This window comes from Falco peregrinus, chromosome 6 (assembly GCF_023634155.1).
Source record: "Falco peregrinus isolate bFalPer1 chromosome 6, bFalPer1.pri, whole genome shotgun sequence".
In the NCBI taxonomy this organism is placed as follows: Eukaryota; Metazoa; Chordata; class Aves; order Falconiformes; family Falconidae; genus Falco; species Falco peregrinus.
Window position 1 is genome coordinate 22,075,512 of NC_073726.1, and position 12,580 is coordinate 22,088,091.

At 48.9% G+C, this 12,580-nt stretch overlaps 1 protein-coding gene across 1 annotated transcript; it reads right to left on the minus strand.

Moving 5' to 3' along the window:
* Positions 1 to 306: 306 nt before the first annotated feature.
* Positions 307 to 1,614, minus strand: ATP6V1F (ATPase H+ transporting V1 subunit F). The gene is made up of 2 exons (XM_055808786.1): positions 1,374 to 1,614; positions 307 to 986 (listed from the first exon to the last, which is right to left on the minus strand). The coding sequence occupies exons 1-2, from the start codon at positions 1,529 to 1,531 to the stop codon at positions 785 to 787; spliced, it is 360 nt and encodes a 119-aa protein (XP_055664761.1). The 5' UTR covers positions 1,532 to 1,614; the 3' UTR covers positions 307 to 784.
* Positions 1,615 to 12,580: the final 10,966 nt, after the last annotated feature.

The window sequence follows — 12,580 nt, forward strand, 5'->3', positions numbered from 1 at the left end:
CCCTGTCCTCCCCCCATGCCCCACAGCATGTCCTAAAGACACACCACTCTCTCCACCCCTGCTGTGCCCCATAGCATGTGTCCTCCCTCTGTGCCCCATAGCGTGTCCTTGTCCTACATACAGCCTGTCCACCCCCTGTGCCCCACAGCCTCCCACGTGCCCCGTTCTTGTCCCTCCACACCCCACAGCGTGTCCCCATGCCACATGCCAGTCCCCCCACCCTCACCCTCCCAGGAAGACACCGAGCTTCCAGGCGCTGTTAGCTCCCACAGCCCCACCGTGCGACCCACAGAGCAGAGCACGCAGTGAACAGTGACAGCATGTCTTGGGGACACTGAAGGGGGAGACACAAAAGACATTTGGGCACACCGGGGAGTTCAATAAATACCAGCCCCACTTCCCAGGGTGCTGCCAATGGGGCGGGTCATGGTCACGGTGACAGCACAAGTGCCTGGTGCCCTTGGGGTGTCCCCCACCATCAACATCCCTCCAAGGTTGTCCTCCTTGCCCTCACCGGCCACAGCGGGCAAGGATCCGGCAGGATCCGGCAGCGATAGGCAAGGCTGCAGTGCCACTTCCTCTTCCAGCGCTTGTCACGGGACAGCTGAGCAAGTGTCACCAGGCACTGCTGGGACGCCCCCATCACCCACAGACCCCCTCAGCAGCACGCTGGGGTGGTGTGGGGACCCTGGGGTGGGTTGAGGACCCCAGGCTGGGGTGCCAGCACCCGCAGACCCCCCCCTAAGCAGCACCCCGGAGTGGGTGGGTGGTGTCATAGGGGTCCCTAGCGCAGGTCTTCGGGGCTGAAGACACCGCGGGCACGGCGCAGGACAGAGTCCTTGGCAGGGTCGTAGGGGTGCTCCTTGGAGGGGATCTCCAGGATGGCGGGCAGGGGCCGGGCGTGCGCCTCCACTGCATGCCGGATCAGCTCTGCCAGGCACTGGCTGATCAGGATGATCCCGATGTCCTCCCGGTTCAGGAAGCTCCTGGGGACGGGAAGGGAGGGTCAGGGACTGGGCTCCCCAGGCACCCCCGTGATTCATCCCCCCCCGCCCCCAGGGCTCCGGGGTTTCGCCCCCACCTCGCACCAGACTCCTGACAGGGACCCCTGAGACACCGACCCCCCCTCCAAGGACTGCTGAGACCCCCTGTCCCGCTCCAGACCCCTCCTCCCTACCGGGGACTCCTGGCCGGGACCCACCCCGTGTCGCTGGCCTCCCTCACTCCCGGGACATCCCATCCCCCGGGAACCTTCCCCAACCCCCAGACCTCCTCCACCCCTGGGACCCACCCTAGGCCCCAGGACCCCCCCATTCCTGGCCCTCCCGCCCGGCCCCGCGGTCCCCCTCCCCCCCCCCCGCCGCAGGGCCTACCGGAAAGTCTCCTCGATCTCGGCCAGGCTGGTCTCCTTTTCCACCACCAGGAAGTTGGGCTTCCGGTGCTTGTCCAGCTCGCCCACGCCGCCCAGCAGGAACCCGGTCACCGTGTCCTCATCCCCCAGCACCGCGATCAGCTTCCCGCGGCCCGACATGGCGGCACCAGCACCCGGCTCGCCGATACCGGTGGCCGCTACGCATGCGCCACTGCGCAGGACACGCCCCCTCCTTTAGCCCCGCCTACCATCGCCCGGGCAACTGCGCTGTCGCCCCGCCCAAGCCGTGCCTTCGAGCTCCGCCCCTGCCCCGCTGGCCCCGCCCCGCCCCATGGCCCCGCCCCGCCGCTCTGGCCCCACCCCCGCGCTTGGTGCGGCCGCGCGTCGCGCATGCGCAGCACGCCGTGCAGTGAGGGAGCGTGGGGCCCCGGCATAGCGCCCCCGGAGCTCCTGGTGCCGGTGTCCTGCTCTGGACCCACTCCCCGCCCAGGACTCCCCCTCCGGGCCCCAGTATCCTGCCCTAGACCCCCCCGGGGCCCCAGTATCCTGCCCCAGACTCCTTCAGGATTCCCCTGGACCCTGGTGTCCTGGCAAGGACCCCACCGCAGACCCTCGTATCCTGCCCCAGGCCCCCACCCCACCCCCAGTATCCTGCCTCAGACCTCCCTAGGATCCCCATTATCCTGACCTAGACCCCTCCCCAGACTCCCCCATCCTATCTCAGGATCCCTGTTACTCTGCCCGGGACTCCCCCAGGCCCCCGCCGGACCCGATGTCCTGCCTTGGGCCCTCGCCTGGAGCCGATGCCCTGCCCCAGACTCCCCCTGGACTGCAGCACCCTGTCCTAGGCACCCCATCGTGTTGCAGATTTGCTAATAAGTTAGATTAATTAACCACATTTGATTTTATAGAGCTATTTTAATAGGAATATAGGGTTATAAGAAATATTTTAATGAAACTTGTATTTGTACAGCAATAGCTGCTATGAAATCCTCTGTATAACCCCCTACCAAGGCCGAAGGAATTGGTCAGAATCACCTAGTAGGAAAGTTTAGAACTTAGATAACAGACTTAAGATTCAAGGTGATTGTTTATATGTAACCTAGGAGAATGTACTAAAATGTCAAAATGAGAATTAATGTGAACTGGGGAGAGTCGAGTGAAGCAACTTGTAGTTACCTGCCAAGAAACAGTTACCTTAAGTGAAAGGTAACTCCGGCAGGGGACAATGCGACCACCGACTCATGTACCACCTACCCGAATAATACATCAGACCCATTTCCAGACCTTTCTAACCTTTACTGTGCAGAATCGGATATGGGAGGAGAGTATGTTAATGATTTTCGGGAAATACTATGTTTATGCATGAATACTTAATGAATGTGTATGAGTAAGTCCTAGATAAGGTGTATGATTTTGAACCATGGTGTGCGTTGATCGTGAGAGGACTCACTCACGCACCCAGCCACCAGTAAAGAAGTGTCTGCTTATCTACATCACATTGGTGTTGATAAGTTCTTCATTCCGAGATTTCGGTAACAGTTTTTGGCACCCCAGGTGGGACCTCACTGAAGGAGACCGGAGGAGTCGGGGACCTGACTGGTTCCAGCTGGCACCAAGGATTTCTCGGGGATACCCATCGATCCCCGATCTGTAAGGCTCTTTGCGATGTTCCTTGGAATTTGGTAAGACACTTCTTTTTTTGTAATTGTAGTAAGTGGGTTAGAGTCCCACTAAAGTAAGTGCACTGGAGGAGGTGGGTTAGAGTCCCACTATAATAAGTGTACTATAGTGAGTGGGTTAGAGTCCCACCAGTGGGTTCGAGTCCCACTGAGTAGGTCTGCCTGTCAGTCGCGGTGAAAGCTGCGCAGGGTTGGACTAAAAGGATCCTTGTGGAAATAGAAGCCTAGGCGTCTGCCCGTAAGACATAAGCAAAAGCTATTGCAGGGTTGGACAATCGTGTAGACAAGAGAACCTATATGCTGTAGTGTTCTCTAAGGTAGTGCCTCTAACAAGAAGTTAGAAGGTGGGGTTTTTTTGGAAGTGTTTACTTTGGTCGTGTATTGAGAAGAAAACTAAGAAGTGTATAATATTGTGTTACATACCTTTGTTCAAAGTAATAATTGTGGAAAAGTGTGATTGTGGTTGTAAGGGTGAGACATGCAATTGAGCATGAAAGCGAGTGTGGAGTTTGGATCCACAGATCGGAGTGACAGAGTTGAATAATTGTGTATTGTACTGTAAGTAATTATACCATGGCATCTAAGTTAACTCGGTTGTTTAAAAGTAAAAGCATGGGTAATCTTACTGTAAATGACAAAATCCCAAAAAGTTCTCCATCGGGATGTTTGTTGGCATGTTGGGGAGATTTATATGATGATTTGCCAAAGAACCAGATGATTGAGTATTGTAATAATTGGTGGCCTCTGTATATATTGGATGATCAGGAAAAATGGCCCACAAATGGGACACTGAATTATAACACTATTCTGCAGTTAATGCTGTACTGTAAAAGAGAAGGGAAATGGAGTGAAATGCCATATGTAGATTTGTTCTTTTACTTAAGACAGAGAAAAGACTGGCAGGATGAATGCAAGTTAACTGTTGGAGATAATTTGATGATGGCTATAACTGCTGATAATAAGAAAGTGAAAAAGTGTTGTTCAACTTGTGAGATCGGGAAAGGTTGTTTAAAAAAGAGAATTGTTTCTGAAATCGATGATGGACCGGAATTAGATATATCCCCTCCTACGAAAGAAAGGAATCAGGATCGAGAATCTAGGGCAGGAGAACAGGCGGATGAACCAGATAGCAGTGGAGTAGAAGATGTGGAGAGAGATTATCTGAGATTGTAATTCATACTCCTGTTTCACAGAGAGCTCGGCAGCAGACACAAACAATAGCTCCCCTGCGACAGTGAGTTGGTAGTGATGGACCGGTATATGTGAAAGTACCTTTTTCAGTTATGGATTTGATGGCTTGGAAACAGGCAGCAGGAACTTATAGAGAAGATCCTGAAAAAGTGGGTAGGGTGGTAGATACTATAATCCAAATGCAGAATCCAGACTGGAGTAATTTACAGGTGATCCTGGATAATTTGTTAGATGATACAGAGAAGCAAATGGTATTAAAAGCTGGCAAAGCACAGGCAGAGTTGGATGTGATGAGCGGAATAACAGGTGGAACAATAGAGCAGAATTTTCCATCTGGGGATCCGCAGTGGGATCCAAATAATGTGGCACATAGGGAAAGACTCAGATGGTATCAGAAGTGGATTTTATATGGAGTTAAACATGCCATGCCTAAATCTTTGGATTGGTCTAAATTATATGAAGTGAGACAAGATAAGAATGAATCTCCCTCAACATTTCTGGAGAGACTGAAGGAAGCTGCCAGAAAATATACTGATCTGAGAATGGAGACAGAGGCAGCTCAGATACAATTTGCTTTGATTTTTATGAGCCAATCGGCACCAGATATAAGAAAGGAACTCCAGAAACTTGAGGGAGAGGATTCAAGAAGTTTGAATAAAATGCTGGAGGCAGCATGGAAAGTATATAATAACAGAGAAAAAAAGGAAATAAAAACCGGAAAGTAGATTACTGGCAATAATGACAGAGATGGCAGGCAGAGGAAGAGGCAGAGGAAGAGGATGAGGGCTCAGTGGAAGGGGAGGATGTATGAACTGTGGTAATCGGAATTTTAATACCCCCTTAGGAATAAATCAGTGTGCCTTGTGTAGGGAGGAAGGACACTGGAAAAGGGATTGTCCTAAAAATAGAAATGTTCAGCAGGAGATAGCCAAAGTATTGGTTTTAGATGATTGAAGGGGACCGGAGGGGAACCCAGCTGAGCCTCTGGTTATAATTAAGCTGGGAGAAAAAGAAGTTAAATTTTTAGTGGATACAGGAGCGACATTTTTGGTATTAAATACCTGTAAAGGAAAAATTGGAGGAAAACCAGCCAATATAATAGGAACAACAGGGAAAGAAAAAAACAGGCCATTTCTGCAACCCCTGGATTTGAAATTTGGAAATAAAATAATTACACATGAATTCTTTTATGTACCAGAATGTCCGATACCCTTGTTAGGAAGGGATTTGTTATCCAAATTAAATGCACAAATTGTTTTTGAGGAAGGAGAATTTTTCTTGAAAATACCTGAGTCAAAAACGGGAGAAATCTTGATGATACAAGAAAAGGTAAAGGAGCAGGAAATCCCACCAGAGGTGGATTTGGCAGTGATCCTACAGTATGGGAAACAGATATTCCTGGTAAATCAAAACTAGCAGAGCCTGTCAAAATAAACTTAAAGGAAGGAGCAGGGACAGTAAAAAATAAGCAATATCCAATCAAACCAGAAGTTAGACAGGAACTAAAGAAATTGATTAATAAATTTCTGGAGTACAAAATTTTGGAAGAATGTGAATCTGAGTATAATATTCCTATTCTACCAGTCAGAAAACCCTCGAGTGAATATAGGTTAGTGCAAGACCTGAGAGCAGTAAATCAAATAGTTAAGGATATTTATCCTGTAGTAGCAAATCCTTATACATTGTTAACAGCATTAAATGAGACTTATCGGTGGTTTAGAGTGCTTGATTTGAAAGATGCATTCTTTTGTATACCTTTGGAAAAGGAAAACAGAAAACTGTTTGCTTTTGAATGGGAAAATCCACAAACCGGGCAAAAGATGCAGCTGACATGGACCAGATTACCCCAAGGATTTAAAAACAGTCCAACTATTTTTGGAAATCAGTTAGCAAAGGAACTTGAGATCTGGAAACAGGACAAACCAAGGCCTGGACATTTACTTTTACAATATGTGGATGACATACTGATTGCTACAGAAGAAAGGTTTACTTGTATACAGGTAACTATTGACCTCTTTAATTTTCTTGGACTAAATGGGTACAAGGTAACCAGGAGGAAAGCCCAAATAGCCTGCCAGACTGTGATATATCTGGGCTTTGAAATTTCAAAAGGGCAGCGACAATTAGGAAAAGATCGCAAAGAAACCATCTGCAGTATACCTGAGCCGAGAAATACTTGTGAACTCAGAGCATTTTTGGGAATGACATGGTGGTGTCGCCTTTGAATTATGAACTATGGGCTAATAGCTAAACCGCTATATGAGGCCCAAAAGACTTCTCCCTTGGTATGGGGCCCACAATAGCAAAAGGCTTTTGTAGAGTTAAAACATGCTTTAATGTCTGCACCTGCTTTGGGACTTCCGGATTTAACCAAAGATTTTCAGTTGTTTGTTCATGAAAGGCAACATCTTGCACTGGGGGTGTTAACTCAGAAGATAGGAAGCTGGAAACGACCAGCCGGATACTTCTCCAAACACATGGACACAGTGAGTAGAGGGTGGCCAAACTGCCTTCGAGCAGTGGCAGCAACAGTGATGCTCATACAAGAAGCTCGGAAATTGACTTTGGGAAGAACAATAACAGTCTATGTTCCACACATGGTGATAACTGTTTTAGAACAAAAGGGGGGGCATTGGCTGTCTCCCAGCCGAATGATGAAGTACTAGGTGGTATTGACTGAACAAGATGATGTGATTCTAAAGACAACTAACCTGGTAAATCCTGCAGTGTTTTTAATTTCCATACAGGAAGAAGGACAACTGGAACATGACTGCTTGGCTACCATTGAGTATGTATATTCCAGTCATGAAGGTCTGAAGGATGTACCATTGGAACAATCAGACTGGGAATTGTATACTGATGGAAACAGCTTTATGGAGCAAGGAGTCCGATACGCTGGATATGCGGTAACAAGAAATACCACTGTTATAGAAGCAGGAGCATTGGCAAGTACCACATCAGCCCAGAAAGCGGAACTTATTGCTTTGATTCGAGCCCTAGAATTAAGTAAAGACAAGAAAGTAAATATCTGGACAGATTCAAAATATGCCTTTGGGGTAGTGCATGTCCATGGGGCTTTGTGGAAAGAAAGAGGGCTATTGTCCTCTCAAGGATCAAACATTAAGCATCAAAAGGAAATTTTACAATTATTGCAAGCAGTTCAGAAACCAGATCAAGTAGCAATCATGCGCTGTAAGGCACATCAAATTGGGAACACAAAAATAATTGTTGGAAACAATTTGGCTGATAAAACAGCAAGAAAGGTAGCAAAGAAACAAGCATTACAGATGGCAATCATTCCTTCTAAAACAGTAACCCTTCCCAGGGAGAAACCAAGATATTCAGAAGAAGATGACAAATTAGGTCAGTTATTAAATGCTAAGAAAAAACTAGCTGGGTGATGGATAACTCATAACGGACAGGTAGTAATTCCACCTCTTCTGAAGAGAGAGATAATTCAAACAAGAAATCAGGAATGTCACTGCGGGGCAGAAGCCTTAGTAACTTCTTTACGGAAACAAATAGTATCAGTTAAAATGTTGGGAATCGCTAAAATGGTAACTGCAAAATGTGAAGTATGTTTAAAAAACAATCCAGTGATTAAGAAAAAGGTTCAAATGGGTAGATTGAAATCTGGTACAGAGCTTGGAGATTATTGGCAAGTAGATTTTTCAGAGTTACCTAGACAAAATGGGTACCGGTACATCCTGGTAGGGGTTGATACTTTTACAGGATGGCCAGAAGCCCTTCCCTCTCGCACCACACAATTGAACATACAATTGCAGGCGACCTCCAGAATGACTTTATAAAATAGAATGGCATTAGATATGCTTTTACTTAAAGAACATGGAGTATGTGGATATCTCAAGGGTAGACTAGACCACTGTTGCATTCAAATTCTAAATGTCACTCAAGATGTGGAACATGATCTGGACCTATTAGGTAAAATTGAAAAAGAAACAGAATCAATTCGAGAAGATATGTCAGAAGACTGGCTGGGGAAAATTTTTAGCAAATTGGGATGGAATTTGAGCTCTTGGATACAATCCATAATCAAAACTGTTTCTGTTACTGATTGTCTTTCTGATGATCATGCTAATATATGCTTGTTTGAAGAAACAGTTTACCAATAGAATTGCGGTCAATCACATGATCATGAGAGAAGTACCAACTAGTCCACCAAGGTATAGTCCATCACCAAAATATGCTGAAACAAATGTTATGTAAATAATATGAAAGTATTGAAATAATAATTTTCAACACTTTCAAAGGGGAAATGTTACAGATCTGCTAATAAGTTAGAATTAATTGACTTTATTTGATTTTATAAAATAATTTGGAATAAGAAATATATTTTAATGAAACTTGTAGTTGCACAGCAAAAGCTTATATGAAATCCTTTGTACAGCCCTGTACCAAGGCTAGAAGAACGGACTAGAATTATTGTTTAAAACTTAGGTAACAAGTTTGGGATTTTACAGGTTTCTTTGTATTTGACTAGTCTTCCGTATGTAGGAAGTGTATTGAAATGTCAGAATATAGAACTAATGGGAACTGGGGAGAGTCGACTGGAACAACTTGTAGTTACCTGCCAAGAAACCGTGAACTTTAGTAAAAGGTAATTCTGGCAGGGGGAGACTGCGACCACCGACTCATATACCACCTACCCAAATCGTACCCCAGACCCATTTCTAGATTTTTCTAACCTTTACTGCGCAGAATCGGATATGGGAGGAGAGTATGTTAATGATTTTTGGGAAATATCATGATTATGCATGAATACTTAATGAATATGTATGAGTAAGTCCTAGATGTATGATTTTGAACCATGGTGTGCGTTGATCGTGAGAGGACTCACTCACGCACCTGGCCATCAATAAAGAAGTGTCTGCTTATCTACATCACATTGGTGTTGATAAGTTCTTCATTCCGAGATTTCAGTAACACCCTCAGAGGGGCCCTTCGCAGGATCCCCTCACAGGGACCCCTCACAGGATGCCCTCACACGGACACCTCACAGGGAAACCTCACACAATCCCCTCATAGGGGCCCTTTGTAGGATCCCCTCGCAGGGACACCTCACAGGACCCCCTCACAGAGAAACCTCACAGAATCCCCTCACAGGGGCCCTCTGATGGATCTCCTCACAGGGATACCTCACAAGATCCCCTCACAGGATCCCCTCATAAAAGCCCTTCGCAGGATCCCCTCACAGGGACACCTCACTGGGACCCCTTGCAGAGAGCACTCACAGGGACCTCGCATCGGTCTGTTGCTGTTACACATGTGGGCAAGAAGGCCACCTAAAGAAGGACTGCCCAAAGAGATGGAGACTGGGAAGGGCTGATGGCTCAGGTCTGGTGTGCCATGGATGTAACAGACCAGGGCATTTTGCCAAACAACGTAGATCAAGGTGGCAACAGAGGGCAGGAAATGGGGGCAGGAACGCAGGGAGGAACCTCCAGGAACCTCCACAACAAGCCCAGTTTATGCAGTGAACTCGCAGCCTGAATAACAGGGATCACCGGATTGGATGTCACTGGGATCGCCAGATTGGATGTCACCACAGTAATAAATTGAGCGCGCGGTTCCTTGGGCATTCTAATGTGACTGTACAAGGGCCCTGCAGTGGATCATCAACACGGCCTTTTTGGTTAAAAACAAAACGGGGGAATTGCAGAGGAATGAAGGTAGTGGGTTGATTGACGTGGATGATGTGCAGCTGTGGCTTGTTCCGCTAGCTAGTTAAATAGCCCTGAGGAGTGTGGGAGAGGGGTGGCTGGATGGAGGAGGAGTAGTGTGGTCTGGCCTCTGGAGGAAGGTGAAACAGACTCTGACCGACTGTAAAGCCTTATTGCAGTCTGATAGCTTGCTTGCGCTGCAACAGGACATGGCCGTGGGGAAGAGGGGACATGGCTGGGGGGCAGTGGGGCCATGTATGGGGCCATGTATGGGGCCATGTCCAGGAGAGCATAAGGGCGGGGACATGAAGGTCCTGGGGGGCCTGTGAGGTGGTACCAGTGGCACCTGCGGAGCTGTCAGCAGAGGCAGCGGTGTCACTCCTGCAGTGCCTGATGCTCCTTGCCCAGTGCCTCCTTCTCCACCTGCAGCTTGTGTAGCTCCTCCGCATGCCACCCCTACCTCAGCCTCACAGCACCCTGTGCTGCAGTGTCCCGCCACCACCCTGCCACACTGTGGTCACCATCCCACCACACCATGACCACCATGCCATGCCCACCGTCCCACTGCATTATGGCCACCAATCTATCATGCCATGGCCACCAACCCACTGTACCATGCTCACCAGCCTACTGCAGTTGCCATCCCACTGTGCTGAGTTGAAGAGTCAGACACCAATATTCAGGCGAGCGGAGGTCATCTTTATTCGGCAGTGCTGGGTGCATGGGGCATCGCTCCACCAAAGTCATGCACGCCAAGGGAACCTTTCAGCCCCCTCTTTATACAAGTCACTCATGTCTATTCATTAACTTCGCGGGAACACATTAACATATGTCGTGCCTGGACAACTAGCACACTTCCATTCAAGGATTTAGTATATCTTCAGGTTAACAACATTAACATATCTTGTGCCTGGACAATTAGTACACTCCCTATGTCACCCATTTAAGGATTTAGTACATCCTCAAGTCAACAATAAGGGTCTCCTCAGATAAACATGAGCACACTGTTCTTTAAATAAATCATATATGGCCCATAATTCAGTGCCATGCCCACCATCCCACCGTGCCATAGCCTCCTCCCTGCCATGCTGCAGTACCTTGGAGCTGTGCCACCTGGGCAGTGATGTCCTGGTGCTGCTGGTCCCTCCGGCGAGTGTTGATCTGCAGCGTGGTGGCTTCCAGCTGGTACTGGGCGCAGAGCTGCAGCGTGTGCTGCAGATCTGCCTTCAGCCTGGCCACCTCCTCCTGGAGCTGGGCAGCCTCTGCTGCCTGCTGCCTCACCACTGCCACCTCTGCTGCCCGCTCTGCCCACACCAGCTCCAGCGCTTGCTCCAGCTTTCCCAGCTCTGCGGCCTGCACTGCCTGCAGCTCAGCCAGCTCTACCTGCAGCGCCTGCAGCTGTTCTACAAAAGGGCACGGGGTGGGCACCACCGCTCGGGGGGCACTTGGCACGGATTGGGGGGACTCATCCATGTAGATGCCCAACCCTGGGAGTACCCGTCACCCCGGGGGTGTCCAGCCCTGGGGGTGCCCATCACTCTGGGGGTGCCCATCCTTATGGGTGCCCAACCCTGGGGGTGCACATCACCCTTGGGGAGGCCATCCCAGGGTGCCCATCCCTGGGATGGGTGTTCCTGGGTGCCCCACTCACTGCCCACAGAGGGGGAGTGTAGAGGGATTTTTAAAGGACCGAGGACTGCGAAATCATCACACTCTCATCGGCACACTCTGGTCAGGCGCCTGCAGCATGCCCACCAGTCAGCGACACGGACCCCACGTGGCCCAGAGACTTTTATCCAATCACCTGTGTGTAAAGTCGAGTGAGCGGTCAGTTTAAATTATAAATATGACCTGTTTGTTTAATGAAGTGAGCACGGCATGTAGCCATATTGGTGTGATTGTCGTGACTTGGCCGACTCTCCATGGGGGACTCTCTTCATCTGGTGCCCAAACAGGGACCCATTTATTCGCTTAAATGCGGTTTAGCTTAAATGCTGTTCGCTTAAATGTGGCAGTCTCCGTGCATTGGACCCGAAGGGAAGCTGTCCGATTAGGGAGCTGGAGGTCAGAGGCAGGCGGAACCTGGAAGGTGAAAAGTGGAGTCCAGAGTTCGGTGTGGAGCTGCAGATCGCACCCCCGCCGGTGGTAAGACCGCGTAGAGTAAATCGCGGCGGGGCTCTCCGCTAAATTTCTCTCTGTGAGGGGGGGGCACTAAGGAAGACCGCGACAGTACATAGCAGCGGGGCTCCCCGCTGATTCCCTCTCTGTGAGAGGGGGGGGGCACTACCAAAGACCGCAACGAATGCGGCGGGGCTTCTCTGCTGATATCGTTTCTGTGAGAGGGGGGAGCTCTGAGAAGACTGCGATGGAATTAGACGCAGCAATTAAACTCTTAACTACCATCCTCCTTAAGAGAGGGGAGGGCGTTAAAGAGACAGAAGTGGAGACCTTAGTTCACTGGGCATGAAAAAAGAGTAAGATCCCCGAGCCCGTGTTATTGTTTAGTATTGCGGAATGGAGAGAAGTGGGAAATTGCCTCTGGGATGCTACGATCGAGGGAGGCAAAGGAGGAAAAGAAGCTAAAGCGTTAGGAGCTACGTGGCGGTCGATAGTTAACACTCTGGAAACTATCAAGGCGGAAAAAAAAAGTAGCG

What these genes read in the sequence shown, in the direction of transcription:
- ATP6V1F (XM_055808786.1), bottom strand. Translation starts at nt 1,531, where the DNA reads ATGTCGGGCCGCGGGAAGCTGATCGCGGTGCTGGGGGATGAGGACACG. An exon ending in GAGATCGAGGAGACTTTCCG is followed by an intron (nt 987 to 1,373) that starts GTAGGCCCTGCG and finishes TCCCGTCCCCAG; the next exon opens with GAGCTTCCTGAACCGGGAGG.